Here is a 16,187-nt window from a genome sequence, read left to right on the forward strand (position 1 = left end):
ATTGAAGGAACGTAAGATTTCTCTTCTCCAGATAGCTGTCTTCAGATATTTGAAGAGCTGTCATTTAGTAGAGAGATCAGACTCATTCTTCTCAACCCCAGATGACAGAATCAGCACCAGTAGGCACAAGTTGCAAAGGCAGATTTATATGTAAGAAAAAACTTCCAAACGATCAGAATTGTTTGGAAATGGAGTGGACTCCCTCGCAATGTTCTCCCTTGCTTGTCTTCAAGCAGAAGCTGTAGTGGGGTGAGCCTGGCACCATGAAAAGGGAGCTTGTCTTGCAGTCACAAGATCTCCTTTGAATCTTGACTCTGCCACTAGGAACCACTGTGACTTTGGGCACATCACTTACCCTCTCAGCTTTCTTCCAGCTCAAGATCTATGATCCTTCTACCGTTTCTGGGAGAATGTTGGCTGGTAGAGCGGATTCCTGTGAGGGTGTGTGAGTATGGGTGAGCTGGCCTCTGAAATCCCTTACCATTCTGACATTCTGTGACCTTCTAACTAGATGCCCTAAATCCTCAGAATCCAAATATAGGGAGGTTCTCCTATCAATGGTGAGGTTCTCCAGATGCTCTTTGTTCACAGATGACACTGGGCTGATCAAATAGCACTGTAAAATGGGGCCCCATCAGTGAAATCCAGAGTTCTTTGATCAAATGATGAAATAAGTGCTTAATAAATGGTCTTTCTCATTTCCAGTCCTATTTGAAAAGGGTCAGTCAGCCATCCACTTTAGAAAAATAGTGTTGATTTTAAAAGTCTATTATCCAGATTATAACACATCTTTGATTGGGCAGCTCATGGAACTGTTCCATCAGTACGTGGCAGCGGATGTGGATAGGTATTAGGATATGGGTGGGTGTGTATCCTATCTCTGATGCTACCTTTGTGACTTTGGCCAAGTCACTTTACCTCTGATCCTCAATTTTCTCCTTTATAAAATGAGAAGTTTGGATTAAATTACCTCTGAGCTCCCTTAGACTTCTGGAGCTGTGATAGAAGGAAGGAATAAGCATTTATTATAGCACCTGCTATGTACCGAGCACTGGAGTAAGTGCTTTGCAAATATTATCTCATTTGATCCTCACAACAGCCCTGGGACATAGGTGCTCCTATTATTCTCATTTTAAAGATGAGGAAACTGAGGGGTGTAGTGACTTACCCAGGGTCACACAGCTTATTGAGTATTTAAGGTCAGATTTGACCTCAAATCTTCCTGCCTCCTGGAAGAGGAAATGGCAAACCACTCCAGTATTTTTGCCAAAAAAAACTCCAAATGGGGTCACGAAGAGTTGGATGTGACAAACCTGAACAACAATGATGACAGAATCCATTGCATTCACACCTAGCTGCCTGTGTGATGTGATATGTATCAGACAGGTTCTGCAGATGGACACTGGGCAGGACCCAACTCTGAAGAGGAAACGGTTTTCAGCCACATCACATTTGGACAATTGGGTAGCGCTACCAATGATTCTGAACTTCTTTGCCACTAAAAAAAAAAGTCCATCCTTATAGTTCTAACATTCTCCCAGGGATGCTGTCTGCCTGTGAGTCATGGAGCATGGTCTTAGATGAATCACAATTACAGGTCACCTAGGGGGTAATGGAAAGGTGGATGGTGGGTGTAAGTGGTCTGAAGCCTATTACCAACAAGGACTTGTGCTCTGGATAGAATAAAAATGGGACCAGCAAGTACGTCTGAATGTCAGTGGAGGGGGGCCACTTATGCAGGAAGACAGAGGGACAGCGGGTGACCAGCCTGAGAGCCATACTGGGGAGATCTTCATTGGAAGATTTAGAGAAAGAGGGGGCAAGAATTTCACAGGCTGGGTGGGTGTGTGAATCTGTCACAATCCACAGCACTGGAGGCAGTTCCTGCACTAACAGGACCATTGATTCGTCAGAAGATCTGAGTAATAAAATATATGCCTGATTTTTTCTATCCTAGGAGCAAATACCTTATGCATGGAGCAGTTTTCTTTAAGCACATGGGGAGGGGATTTGGGAAAAGAGGACAGGAATACATTTATTAAGTGCCTGCTCTGTGCTGGGCACAGTGCCAAGGGCTGGGGAAAAACAAATCAGTACCTGTGCCCAAGGAGCTTACATCATCCTGGGGAATGAGAATTTATGGCAAGACGGCAGCATTAAAGATTTGAGAAAGAGTTCTGAAAGCCTGAAGAACTCTAATCAATCCAAAAACCAATGGCAATCCTTGTGGACCCAGGATAGAGTGTGCTCCCCACCCCCAGAGGATGATGTACTCAAGATGCAGAATGAAACGGACATTTTGGGACATGGACAATATGGGTGGTCGTTTTACTTTATTCGTGTTTATTACAAGAGCTTTCTTTTTGTTTTTCTTTTTAATTTGGTAGTGGCTTAGGAGGGAGAGGGCAGCAAAGGATAATCAATCAGTCAACTAGTTTTTATCAAGTGTCTACTATGTGCCAAGCACTGTGCTAAGTACTGGAGATACAAAGGAAGAAAGGAATGGAGGGAGGGAAACAAAGAAATAAAGAGACAGAAAGAAAAAAGAGAGAGAAAAAATTTCAAATGCATAGACAATAGTAGGAGGAAGATGAGAATCACAAAAAAAAGACAGCTTTGAAAGTTATATCTTGCTTTTTATGTATATATTTAAAAAGAAAAGCAAGCTGTGTATAAGAGAGCCACCATTTCACGTACAATACACTTTTTTTCCCCTTTTTTCTCTATACATGGAAATATTCATTGTATTTGGTGTTTGTTAAATTCAGAATCTCTTAAAAATTCTAAAAAAAATTTTAATTCTAAGCAAATAATCAAAAAACACGTTGTACTGGGGACATATGCCATATAAGAAAATACCTACGAAGTGTATACAAAATCATAAAAAGTAATTTCAAGAAGGAAGAAGCATTAACAATTGGATGGGGGTGGGGTAGAATCAGTAAAATAAACTTCTGAGTTTCTGTGAGCCCCCAAATCCATATTATTATGTTTTTATTTGAATATATATGTATACATTAAGTACTGTTCGTACAGAAACAAAAGTGAACCAGTCTCTGCCCTCAAGAGGTTTACATTTCACTGGACGTACAACATATACAATGACAAATAGATATAAAGTATGTCCAAAATAAAAGGTAATTTCAAGAAGGAGGGAACACTTAATAGGGGAGGATCAGGAAAGGCCTCGTGTAGGATCTTATCCCCGAATGTGTCTTGAAGGATTCTGTAGATTCTAGGAGAAGGCAAAAGTGAACATGGTGCACGTTGCAGACATGGCAACACTACCTATACAAAGACCCAGAGGTGGGAGACTGAACCATTGGCAGGATGATTTCACTAGAAGTTGTTCAGTCATGTTTAACTGTCCATGACCCACTCTGGGGTTTTCTTGGCAAAGATACTGGAGTAGTTTTCCATTTCCTTCTCCAGCTGATTTCACAGATGAGAAAACTGAGGCAAACAAGGTTAAGTGGCTCTCAGGATCACACACCTAGGAAGTATCTGAGGTCAGATTTGAACTCACAAAGATGAGTCTTCTTGACTCTAGACCCAGTGCTCTATGCACTATGGTGCCACTTAGCAGCCCCTGACTAGAGCTAAGAGTGCATAAAAGAAAGTAATATGAAATTAGATCAGAAAGTAAGTGGGAACTGGAAGGACCTTAAATACTGGGTTGAGCATGGGGGAATAGGGAGGCACTGAAGAGTGTTCAGTGGGTGGGGGTAGTGTGTGCGACATGATCAGATCTGCATTTTAGGACTTGGTATGGTCCTAGGAGTTGGTAACATTGACAGCAAGCATTTTGAGAATGGATTGGAGAGAGGAGAGTCTAGAAACAGGGAGGTAAATTAGGAGGCTAATGTAAGAGCTTGGGTGAAGAAACAGTGAAGAAGAAATAGACTCTAAACATGAAGAAGCAGGGACAGATGCTTCCTCACCTGCATCTTTGCTGACCTCTAGTACATGGATTTAGTTGACGTGGGCACAAGAATCACCTAATTTGATGAGCACCTGCCTACCTCAAAAGGCTATTAAGAGCCTCGCTGCAATTAGGCTTTAAAAAATCCTTCAAGTTTTTTGAAATATAATAATTGTGCCAACACCAAATATCATGCTGGTATAATTATTTTACTTTATTCAAACATCTTGGATTTTTTTTTCTGTCAAATACTATTCACACTTCACAGATTATACAGTTTTATATAATATACACATTCATTTGAGATTTGAACAAGTAAAAAGAATTTTAAAAATAGGTGAGTCTATTTTCTGAAGCTAGAACACAGCTGAGGTTTTGCATCCTCCACATTTATGATTGCGGAATGAGGCTTCATCTAACTGTTTCGACATATTCTTGTTGATACCATAAGGTATGAAGGAAATATTGTGTAAGTTATGTGCTTGTCTGCGGAAAAAACTTCCCTGGGATGTAGACCATGTTCCCATACCTACCCCAGTCCTCTGATAGGTTGTAGAGCGTGTTTTGAGGGATTTTAACTTCACTCACCCACATTCAGAACCAAGTTGGAGCAGTGAATAGGGTTGAGGGACAGTGGTGGGTATGGACCAAGTGTGTTGTCCTAGAGCAGAGTAGCAGCACCAGAGTGTCATACCAAGGCACAAGGCAGTGGAGAATATCTCAGAAACACAATTGGGCAGCTTGTTTTTGCTGCCTCATGTAATAGGCAAGGTGAGGGGCCTGGAAGTTAAGAGAATTGAGGTCTATTCTAGAGCCCTCTAAGAAATCAGCTCAATTCAACAAGCTTTTATTGTACCTACTATGTGCTAGGCAGTGTGGTATAGTGAATAAAGGGCTGGGTCGGAGTCAAGAAGACCCAGGTTCTAGTCCTTCCACTGTCACACCAAGCTATGTAACTCTGGGCATGCCATCTTATCTTCTCAAGCAACTAAGACTGCATATTGCAGAACAGATGTTGACCTGAATTGATAGAGTATTTCCTTACCAGGCAATCCTTACAATGAAATCATAGGTCTGATCCAATGTAACAGGCATTGGAAACCCAAAGGCAAAAATGAAAATAGTCCCTGTCCTCAGAGAGCTTACATTCTACTAGAGAGAAACAACCTATTTAGGAAGAAAAGTAAATTTTAAAAAATTTTAATGCAAAGTAATGTGGGGAGTGATCGTAAACAAATAGAGAAGGAAGCGTAGTATTTACTTTTTTTAGATTAATTTTTAAAGCAGGTTCCAAACCTAAGTTGCCATGATGTCCTGCCTGAGTGAAACCTTTTTGGTGGAGATATTGGCCACCATATTACATCTGACTGATTTCATTAGAATCTTTTGAAGCTTTAAACAGCCCTTTTAAAAATCTAGTCACGAAATGGGCCTAGACAGTGATACCTCAGGCTACCAGCCTCTTTCTAACGCCTTTGGCATATTTTAAACATAGGGAATCCATCCACATATGGCATGGGGGCTAAGCTTCTGAAAATTCCGTATGGGTTTAGATCTAAGGGTGCTTTAAAAAATCACTTTAAAATAACATTGAAGTAAATACCCAATTTCTGGCCATCCCCTCAGACAAAAATATCTGCAAGATTGATTTTCTAGCAAAGAAATTCTTCACTTTTTTGTGTTGTAGACCCCTTTGGAAGTTTGGTGAAGCCTAAGGACCCCTCCTCAGAATCATATTTTTAAATAATTAAAGGAAAGGCTAAATTTCAGTTAGAGGTTAATGAGAATAAAGGCACATTGTTGAGACAAATAAGATGATACATACAATATGTCTTTGGAAGCAAGCTGAGATTTTCTTTTTTTTTATGAAAGGCAATTGAGATCCTGGTGCTGGATCCAGTCAGTGTTCATCTCTGAGCATTCTTTCTCTTCTCTTTTTCCAGGTGATTTCAGCAAATAAGAAGATCCAGAATGCTTACTGACCCATGACTCCCAACAGTATGTCAGGTACTTCCGTCTATCTTGTATGTTGATGACATTCGTGTTGTTTGTGGGTCTGTCTGCTTTTTAATGCTGTCTAAAGTGAGTCTTCGGGACTTGAAGAAGGTACCAAGCTGACAGTCTTAGGGCCATTATTTCCAATGCAACAACAGAATAGTTAGACCCAATGATACATCCCCACAACTGTGTCTCCACTCCCGGCCAGTACAGACATTTTAGAGTCTCACGCAAGGTTTAAAAATGATGCCCCTACATATCAATATCCAATGAAGCCTTTGAAATTTCACAATAATGTGGGCCACTTGACTTAACACAAAGTAAATACTTTTAGGCCCTGGCAAGTACAATTTCCTGCTATTAAAAATATGTCCTGGGGCAGCTAGGTGGCTCAGTGGATAGATCACCGGCCCTGGATTCAGGAGGACCTGAGTTCAAATCCGGCCTCAGACATACATAACATTTACTAGCTGTGTGACCCAGGGCAAGTCACTTAACCCCATTGTCCAGCCAAAAAAAATAAATAAATATGTCCAAATTAATAAGAAAAGATAACCTTAAAGTCAGAAAGATTTGGATTCACATCCTACCTCTTAGGCATCATACCTGTGTGACCATAGGCAACTCACTTAATCTTGCTGTGACCCTAAGTAACTGTCTAATCCTATATATTACAGACAAGTTGCCAAACTGTACTCATAGGGAGTTTCCATACTGGGAGTTCTTCATACTCTGTGAATGAACTCTTCATACACTGTACGAAGGAAGGAAGGAAGGAAGGAAGGAAGGAAGGAAGGAAGGAAGGAAGGAAGGAAGGAAGGAAGGAAGGAAGGAAGGAAGGAAGGAATGAGAGGAGAGGAGGAGAGAAGAGAAGAAAGGAAGAGGGAGGAAGAAAAGAAATCCTGGCTGTACCAATTTGTATAGTGGCCTTTAAGCAGCTGTCTGTATTGCCTGCCTCCAGGCTCATTTCTGACAATATCTGAAGATTCCCCTCGCTAGAGAAATAGAGGATAATACCATTTTCAAGGCTCCATGTTGTCTTCTCATCTGAGGTTGTCCCTGGGCATGTACTCACCAGATGCTTTAGCTCTCCCAGGGTCCTGAAGTTGATTTAGGAAAATGTAGCTAAATACAGGTTCAATTCATTCTTTACGCTTGGTGGCCCCAAAGTGTTCATGCATCTTTGTCAAAGTGAGCGGGCACCTCCTTTACTGTTGAAAGATGGCCGAGATAAGGTAAACATCAGTTGTAAGCACTAAATGTGTTTCAGGAGATGACAAATGGCAGATGATAGAGAAAGTAACTAAATATGGGTGTAAGCCCCAAGTAACCAGAGAACAGTGTCAAAAGAATGATTTCCCATAGGTTTCCCTAGTGATCTTTGTAGGCTGATACCACTTGGACATGGCTGCTTTGTGGCCCTGCCAATATCTTCTCATCACCTGTATGAAGCACTTCCCTTAAAATGAAGGTTCTTTGAAGGGACTGGCTCAAACAGCCATCAGAAAGGACCTGGAGAGGAGTTTTAATTGGATTAGACCTAGCTCATTTCTTGACAGGGAATTTTCTTGAAAAGTCACCAGGTTACCACGGGCTGGGCTTTGCATTTATAGGACTGGTCAATCATTTGATCAGTAGGCATTTATTAAGCACCTACTGTATGCCAACCACTGTGCTAAGGATACAAAAATAGTCAAAAGAAAGTCTCTGCCTTCAAGGCTCTTACAGTCACTCAGAATATAAAAAAACCCTCAAGGGCAGAAATTATTTGGATTTTTTTCCTTTATATCCCTAATACCTCTCATCATGTCTCTTATATTGTAGGTGCTTAATAAATACTTGAATTGAATTAAGATATGTAGTTACTATAGCAGAATACTTTTAATGCGGTATATGCTTAATAAATGAGTTGCATTGGATTGGATTGCATTGGGTTGGGTTGGGTTGGGTTGGGTTAGGATGACAGGCAGAGCTGGTGCAGTGCCTTGCAATTGCTGGTGCTTCATAATGTTGGACTGGATGAACTGAATCTGTTGAGCACTAGGGTCTGGTCCCTCTTCAGAGGGACCTGGTCAGGATATCTTAGCCAAGGGGTGGTCCCAATATCTCCAACTACCTGGGAGTCAAGAGGGGGACCCAGGAACTTCCTTCAAGCGTTATTACAGTATATGGTGGGGTATGGGTGAGAAAGTGGCAAAGATCTTTGGGGAGATCAAAAGCATCGGTGTTTCCTGATGTCTGAATAGTGTATCCAAGGCCGCATCCCCTCCATTCTAGATCTTCAAAACCCCCTTCAGTGACTCTTCTCCAGGGCAGTTTTCCTAGTGAAGAGAGAAGTATTTATGTGAAAACAGACGTGTGGCTTTTCTCCGCCTCTCAGTTGATGCTTTTAGGTAAACAGTTTTGATCTTCATTTGCACATTTTCTTTTTTCTTTCTTTTTTTTAGGCAGTTGGGGTCAAGTGACTTGCCCAAGGTCACACAGCTAGTAAGTGTCAAGTGTTTGGTCTGAGGCCAGATTTGAACTCAGGTACTTCTGACTTCAGGGCTGGTGCTCTATCCACTGCACCACCTAGCTGCCCCAGCACATTTTCTTTTACCTGGTGAATCTTAGGTGTGAGCTGTTTCTGTGATGATAAGTAGAGTTTATTGTTTTCTTTAACTTAAAAAAAAAAGATGGCTTTCCTTTTGCTGATTCAAAAGCATCTAGATATCATCTGCCCAGAGCCATCCCTCAGATATGGCAATTGCCAGATAGGCTAATTGTCCTGGGCTCCAGATTTAAAACAACCAATGGCCCTTGGTCAGTGACTCAGGGAGGCATCGCGTGCATGAATCAAAGATTCTGACATTCCTGTACAGGCAGGCAGTCCTTCCTCCTACACACACACACACACATACACACTTTTAGTGACTAGTGACTGTTTTTCTCTTTTGGGATTCTTTCTTGGTCCATCTTATCCCAATTTCACCTGAATAAAATGGGGAGGGGGGAAAGAATACATGAAAAGGAATGACCGCTTCCACATACCCCACAAATGGGATTCCTTGTGTGTTGGCCACTTGAGGCCCCTTGCCACTTGCAGATTCTGTGGTTCTCATCGTCCAGTCTTTGTTGGAGGCCTTCAGGGAGGAGAGACCCCACTCTATCCTGAGGAAGCTAATTCTACTTTTTATACATCTGGTTGTTAGGAAGTTTTTCCCAATACCCAATCTAAATGTGTCAGAGCTCCTACCATTCAGGCAGAGAGGTCAGGTCCTTAGGTATGGAAAGTTACATGCATTTCTCTGCTGGTTGGTTTTGCTTGACTCTTTTGTTACAAAGGAATGGTTCCTTTATAGTTGGGGAGGAAGGGAGAAAAAGTCACCGTAAATAACTGTGGCATTAAAAACAAAGGGCATCAGTCAACCATAAAGAAGTTTGAAATGGTAGGGGAAGGCAAGAGTTCAGAGTCTTATTTGCCCTAGGCCATGCCCCCAACTGGTCCTACAGTAAACCCAGCTTTGCTGATGAATCTTGGCAAGCCAGAAGTTATGGATGAAACATCTCTGTAACCCTGATGGTGAAGAAGAGATAATTGGAATCATGTCAATAAAATACTATTGGTAAATAGCTGTACAAACCCTTATTTGGGTTCTTTTTAATTTTCACTTCAAATGGATGTGGGAACTTCATTCAGCTCTTTTTCAAATTGATTTCCTAAGAGTGAGCTCCAGAATCTCAGGGTTAAAAGGACCTCCTTCTCCAGGCCATCTTGTCCAATGCCCACCCAGTGCTTTACATGGTGCCTGGCATATCACTGACGTGAAATAAATGCTTGTTGACTTGACTACCTGAAAAAAAAAATCCCCTCTGTGACATGCATCAAGATGGGCCCTTTTCCTTCTGGACAACCCAAATTGTTAGGAAGCTTTTTTCCCTGAAAATCAGCCCACCTCTCTGCAACATTACCCAGTGGTCCTAATTCTGTCTTTGACAACCAAGGATAGCCAGCCTCACCCTTCTTCCAAATGACAGCCTTCAACTACTTGAAAACAGCCATCCTAGATGTCCTCCAAGACCGCTCCTCTTTGCTAAACATTCCTAAAGATTCCTTTGACTCTGCCTCACACAGCCCTTTACTGTCCTCATTGGTCATTGTTAGGTACTCTTCAGCTTATCAAAGCCATTCCTAAAATATGTTTCCCAGAACTAAATACTACACATTAGATTTACCCTGAAAAGAACAGGATAGCAGAATGGAATGCAGCTAGAGTATCATGCTTAAGGCTACTTTTAAAACCCTTTCCCCCATATTTTAATGTTGTTGTTTTCTTTTTTGAAAAAAAGGCGAAAATAATAGAAAGAAATGTCAACAACTTCCCCCATCCTTTTTTTTTCATCTTTAGAGCATTTTTTAAAAATTGAAGCAATAAATTAGAATTATGATTTGGTACAACCCACTCAGACTCAGAGCAAGGTACCATTTTGAAAACTACCGTATGGAATCCAATCTTTTCTTCTCTGCCATGTGCTTTTTTTTTACATCAGCCACAGTGTCAGCTCCATTTGGTGACCATGACAAAAAGAAAAGTCATGACCAATTTCAGCTTTGATTGCATACCACTGTTCTCTGGGACACTCAGTACTCTTGTGTTTAAGATGTGACAGAGAAAAGAGGACAGGTCAGCATTGTGGAAGGTAAAAATTAATAATTAGAAGGGGAAGGCATTGACTGTCCTTTGTCAAAGTAGAAAGCCCAAAGTAGAAAGCACAAGCGTTTTTAAGAAATCAATTTCATTTTCCCAGTATAGCATAGGAAGGCACTGGTACTTTCAGGTCCCCAATTTCCCCAAATCATAAATGAAAATTATGCTCCTGTAATAAGTCATCTGGATGAATGGAACTTTCCATCAGTGAGTTACTCAAAGTGACACTGGTCATCTGTGGTCATTACTTCTTAGGGAAGATCATTTTGAAGAGGCTGCATTTCCTCTCCAAATGAAACTTCTTCATCCCTGATGGGAGGAAAGCACCTTGTAAACCTTTCAACATTATAGAAATGTGAATCATCATATCTTTATGTCTAGTCACGATAGACCCCAGAGCTTCCACCCACACCCCAAACATGGATCTTAGAAGGTTCCTTCAGCCTTTGTAGCTCAGGAACTCCCACTGACATATTTACTTATTGATGTTTAATCAAAGGGCATGGCAAAACAAATGATGAGAAAGAGAAAAAATACCCTCATCTGCAGCCCAGTGGCTGGGGCAACTCACACCTTCGAAGTGCTGCCCAAATAGCAGGGTAAATAAATACAGCTTCCTCTCCATACAGGAAAAGGTTTTATCAGCTCTTTAGTTTATGGCCAGGGCTATTTTAGCTCTCTTGTGACTTAGACCCCTAGCCAGACAGCTATAGAACCCCTTAAGCATTTTGAAATTTGTTTCTGAACTGTTTTTTTTTTCCTGTTGCCACTAGGAGTATCTCAGACTAAACTCTTATTTGAGTTCAAATTTCAAAGTTTTTCAATTTTCAATTTAAAAAATTCCTTCAAATTTTAATCACACCTTTGGGTCAGAAGCCTGGGTCCTTTCCAGGCATCCCAGGAACTCTACTTAGCAAAATTGCAAAGGTACAGGGCAGACCTGTGGTGAAGGGCTCCTTTTCAACTCCCACAATGCCCCCTAGTTGCCAGGCAAATCAGCTCAGCAGAATGAATGAAAAGGACCAGGTGGAGGTTAGCTAGTGGAGTTGGTAACCTCTGCCCTTCTTCCTACCAGAATCCCAACCTTTGTACTCCCTACATTATAATTATTATTTCTTTATATGTCTTTAGCCATCACCTGGTCATCAGCATTCTCGTGCTAAGCCTGTCAGAAATCTAGCCAGCTTAGTCCTCAGACAGACCTAAAACATTGGCTAAACCATATTATCAAATACCATGATGAAACTATCCCTGAAAGAATAATGCTGCAGGCTAAGCATTCTGTTCTTATCCTCGATGATTCGTATGGGGGAGAAAATCTCATGAGGGTTTCAGTGCTAACCTAAGAACTGATGAATAAGTAGCATTTCCTAGTTATCTCCTAGTAGAAGTTTCGTAAAGACAGGGACGGCCCATTCTCTGAGGGACAGCCGGGTTCTATTTCTCTCCCTGTCTCTTCTCCAGTACACTGAGGTGATGCTTTTTCAGGTGGCCTAGGCATGTGGCAGACCCTAGCTGCATTCACGTCCCCAATCTCTAGCACAGTGCCCTGCACCTAGTAAGTGCTTGATAAATGTTTATTGAACTGAAAGTTTGCGAAGTATTTTGTATGCATTTTATCTCACTTGAAATCTACAACATCTCTTAGAGGCTGGTACTATAGGTATCACCCAGAGTTGCCCATAGTCCTTCGTGTTGGAGGGAGGATTCAACTTAGGTCTCCTGACTTCATGTCCAGTGTTCTTTCCCCTACATTCTTTCTATGTCTCCAGGAACCCAGGTCATCAACAAGTCAGAACATTAGCATCCGCATCCTACTTCTCACGTAGCATGATGTAGTGAGTGGTGGAGCTTAGAATCAAGAAGGTAAATGACACATTCATTGCGTCACCCTGGATATGTTACAACCCCTCAGAGCCTCAGTGTCCCTCAAGTGTAAAATGAGGGAGTTGGACCAAATGACCTCCAAGATCCCTTCCAGCTATAAATCATCGATCTTCTCAGGCTAATTTTTGAGAATATCCAAATTCGGTTTGCTACAATCACTTTTAACTGTGCATTTCCTTTTTAATTTGTTCCGAATGCACACAGGATTTTTCTATAGCCTTTGGTTATTCTCATATATCATTGTTAATACTCTGGAACCTGATGATGTATTTAATGCTGGAAGTTAATGCCCGTGGTGTTGGAGTCATCTCTTCTTCAAAGGATCCAAAAAGCCTTCTCCTCCAAGCTGGGCCAGCTCTGTTTGGCCACCCCTCCCTACAGCCACAAGAATCAATTTACTGAGGTGTTTACTACCCTCAAACCTTCCCACTTGCAAATCCTGATCATTTTATTCACTATCTAATTAATGGACACCCAGCCCTTTTACTAAATGTATGAACAGTGTTTTGCTTATACAACAAGCTTGTAATTGATATTTGCTTCACAAATCCCAGCTCTGACATTGCTGGCCATGTGACTGGGCAAGTCACAACTTCATGGGCCTTCATTTATAATTGGTGTAGCAGGGCTAGGAAAGCCTAGAGTCCCACCTCATAGGAATGTTATGAGACGCAAGGAAGACAATCTCTGTGAAGTGCTCTGTGCACTTTCAAGTCCTCTATGGGTATCATCATCATTATTCACTATTATTCTCATCTTACATTCTACAGAGTTCCCATAGAGGTGATCAGCAAAGAAGTCGACATGCTCTTGTCATTTATTTCTGTTTAATGTTAGGTGGGGTTTTGCCCAGGTGGATGAAATAACTACTATTTGTCTTTAAATGAAGGTATTGGGACAAAAGCTGGTCTCTTCCTACTTCCCCCTTCCCAGCTCCCTTCCACTATGAAAATATGAGCACCTTAAAGTAGGAACTGTCTGGTTTTCTTAGCACTTAGAACAGTTACTGGCACATAGTAGGCACTTAAGAAATGCTTCTTCTATCTACCTGTATATGTATCTATCTCTACTTTTATCTCTATCTCTATCTATCTCTATCTCTGTTTATCTCTATTTGTGTCCATCTCTAGCTTTGTCTATCTACAGCTTTATCTATTTCCATCTATATCTATCTCTATTTATTTATCTAACTTTATCTTTATCCATTTCTATCTATCTCAATCTCAATTTATGTCTATCTCTGTCTATATCTATGTATCTTTATCTAGTTCTATCTATATTTACCTTTATTTGTCTCTGTCCGTTTTCTGTTTGTCTGTTCACCTATCTATTTATTTGTCTATCTCTGTCTCTCTATCTTTATTTCTACTTGAAATACAGCCTTGGGAAAATTCTTGACAGGAGAGTGTGGATGACAAGAACTTCATCTTGGTCCCACATGGCTTTAATTTCATCTGTTGGATCTGCATATTTCTAGAGCTTTTCATTCCACATAATTTCAAAGTTAGTTGGAGTAGTAGCGCTGGCAGTGGTAGTAGTGGTAGTAGTAGTAGTAGTAGTGGTGGTGGTGGTGGTGGTGGTGGTGGTGGTGCTGGTGGTGGTGGTGGTAGTAGTAGTAGTAGTGGTAGTGGTGGTAGTGGTAGTAGTAGGAGGAGGAGGAGGAGTAGGAGTAGCAGTAGTAGTAGTAGTAGTAGTAGTCCTCATTATCATCATCGTAGTTGTAATCATTCTCATCTCATTCTTCCCCTCTTTTTCAATGGGATTCAGATTGCAATGGTATTGGGACAAGTCCTATTCTATGGCTCTTTCATATTTATGTTCTGCATACTCTAACCTGGGAAGATAAGATGCTGCTCTTTTCTAACTAAATATAAGTCCTGAGCTATAGAAGACATGGTGATGGCCTTATCTTTTAAATTCCAAAAGGAATAAAAAACAGCAGTAAATGTAATCATTCAGCTGTCAAGCTGTAGAGATCAATAGAAATGGGTAAAGTGTTCGCTTTGCTTGAAATTAAATTTACAGCATGTGTGAATTTTAGAAAACACAATTCATTTACAAGGATTTAATAGCATAACAATTGAGATTGCAAATAATTGATTTGTTCAGCACCAACAGTAGTAACACATGCAGGGTAGACAAAGCTGGGAGCCCTCTTCAAGATGCAGTGACTATTTGGCCATGGCTAGCTGACCATGCCTGATGAGGCTTGTGAAGAGGGAATTTCCAACAAAGTTACTGGCAGACAGGTCTGGCAAGGAGGGATGGCCAAATCCCGAATAAGGCAGCCAGGCTGAGCTCCACCCAGGACCAGATCCCTCATACAGGGGAGACTTTTCCAAATGAGTGGAGAAAGAGGTCACTGGGACCTGGTCAGATAATCTGGAGGCTTGGGTCCTCCTCTGTGCTGGGTCTAGGTTGAATGGAGTAGTCGGCTGCCACAGGCCCAAACTCTCACATCCCTTTTGCTTGTCTGAGGAATTGTTTAATGAAGATCCATTGGATTACTTTATAGCTCTTACTCTGTCTCTTCACCTGGGAACTTACCTATCTGATGTTGCATAAGAATGAAATCTCTCCCAGAGAAGGCCTAGTGAGTAATTCGGGGAGTCGGCCTAGTACAGGGTAGCCCAAGTAGGGTCAGCTCCACTTGGAATTGACATTCCCTGGCACAATGGTAAGTCAAATATGTTTTTAATCCTCTGAAGTTAGAAGAAATTACCCTCAATGTTATCCCTCAGATTAATTATCTTATGTCTGCTTGACTAGCTTTGGATAACATGATGTGCACATTAGTGTTGTATAATTACCATGTTAATTTGGCTATAATAGGCCTCAATCTGAGGCCACCTTATTTTTTTCAAAGAGAAGTTGTGTGTGTGTGTGTGTGTGTGTGTGTGTGTATGTGTGTGTGTGTGTGTGTGCTCATAAGAAATATATTGTGTCATATCAGGCAGCATCATATTAAAGGTTAATAGGTTTGAAGTCAGAGGTAAGGAAGACCCTACAGTATGGTAGAAAGATTACTGACTCTAGAATCAGAAGATCCAGGTTCAAATCCCACCTCTGATCTTACTTGTTAGGCCAATCATTTAATCTCTCTCTAGGCCTCAGTTTCCCCATCTGTAGAATGAAAGGCATGGACTAGATGTCATCTGGGGTCCTTTTAGTTCTAAATCTATGACCTAGTTTCCTATTATGATCCTGGTCATGGTCATCATCACTTAGTTAAGTAATTCTATGCCTCTGAGACTCAGTTTTCCTCATCTAGAAAATGAGGGGTTTTGATTAGATGACCATTAAGGTGCCTTTGTGTTCTAAATCTGTGATAAACATGAAGAATCGTGAATGTGCAAAGCACCTTGGTAGGTCAGAGGAAGAAAAATAAAATGCCTTCCTGGTGTCAAAGAGCTTACAGTCTACTATGAGATAAGTTTGTTTTTATACCCCCTGCCCCAAAATATTGACTCTATACTATCACAAATTGTACTAGCAGGACATTTGTTTGGGATAATAAACTCCATTTAGGAAAAAAAATACAAGCTAGAAGGGTTAAGTCTCCTGACTACTCATTCATATGTTAGTATCGATGAAGTTGATCCAGTCATTTTCCTAACAGCTAAAAATCAGTCACAGACAAATTAGGGGTTTGGGGAGAGTGACCCTCGGCTTTGGGAAGGTGAGGCTTTAGA

General features: G+C 41.1%; 1 protein-coding gene across 4 annotated transcripts in view; it reads left to right on the plus strand.

The window, feature by feature from the left end:
• The window catches only part of THRB (thyroid hormone receptor beta), a 422,927-nt gene that overhangs the window by 309,559 nt on the left and 97,181 nt on the right, over nucleotides 1-16,187 (plus strand). For all 4 annotated transcript variants that reach the window (XM_020971083.2, XM_020971082.2, XM_020971080.2 and 1 more), the window contains one exon: nucleotides 5,866-5,929. In XM_020971083.2, coding sequence (XP_020826742.1) covers nucleotides 5,908-5,929 — 22 coding nt within the window. In that variant the 5' untranslated portion in view covers nucleotides 5,866-5,907. The remainder of the gene's footprint in view (nucleotides 1-5,865; nucleotides 5,930-16,187) is intronic.

Source organism: Phascolarctos cinereus, unplaced genomic scaffold (assembly GCF_003287225.1).
Source record: "Phascolarctos cinereus isolate Bilbo 61053 unplaced genomic scaffold, phaCin_HiC Scaffold_1;HRSCAF=81, whole genome shotgun sequence".
In the NCBI taxonomy this organism is placed as follows: Eukaryota; Metazoa; Chordata; class Mammalia; order Diprotodontia; family Phascolarctidae; genus Phascolarctos; species Phascolarctos cinereus.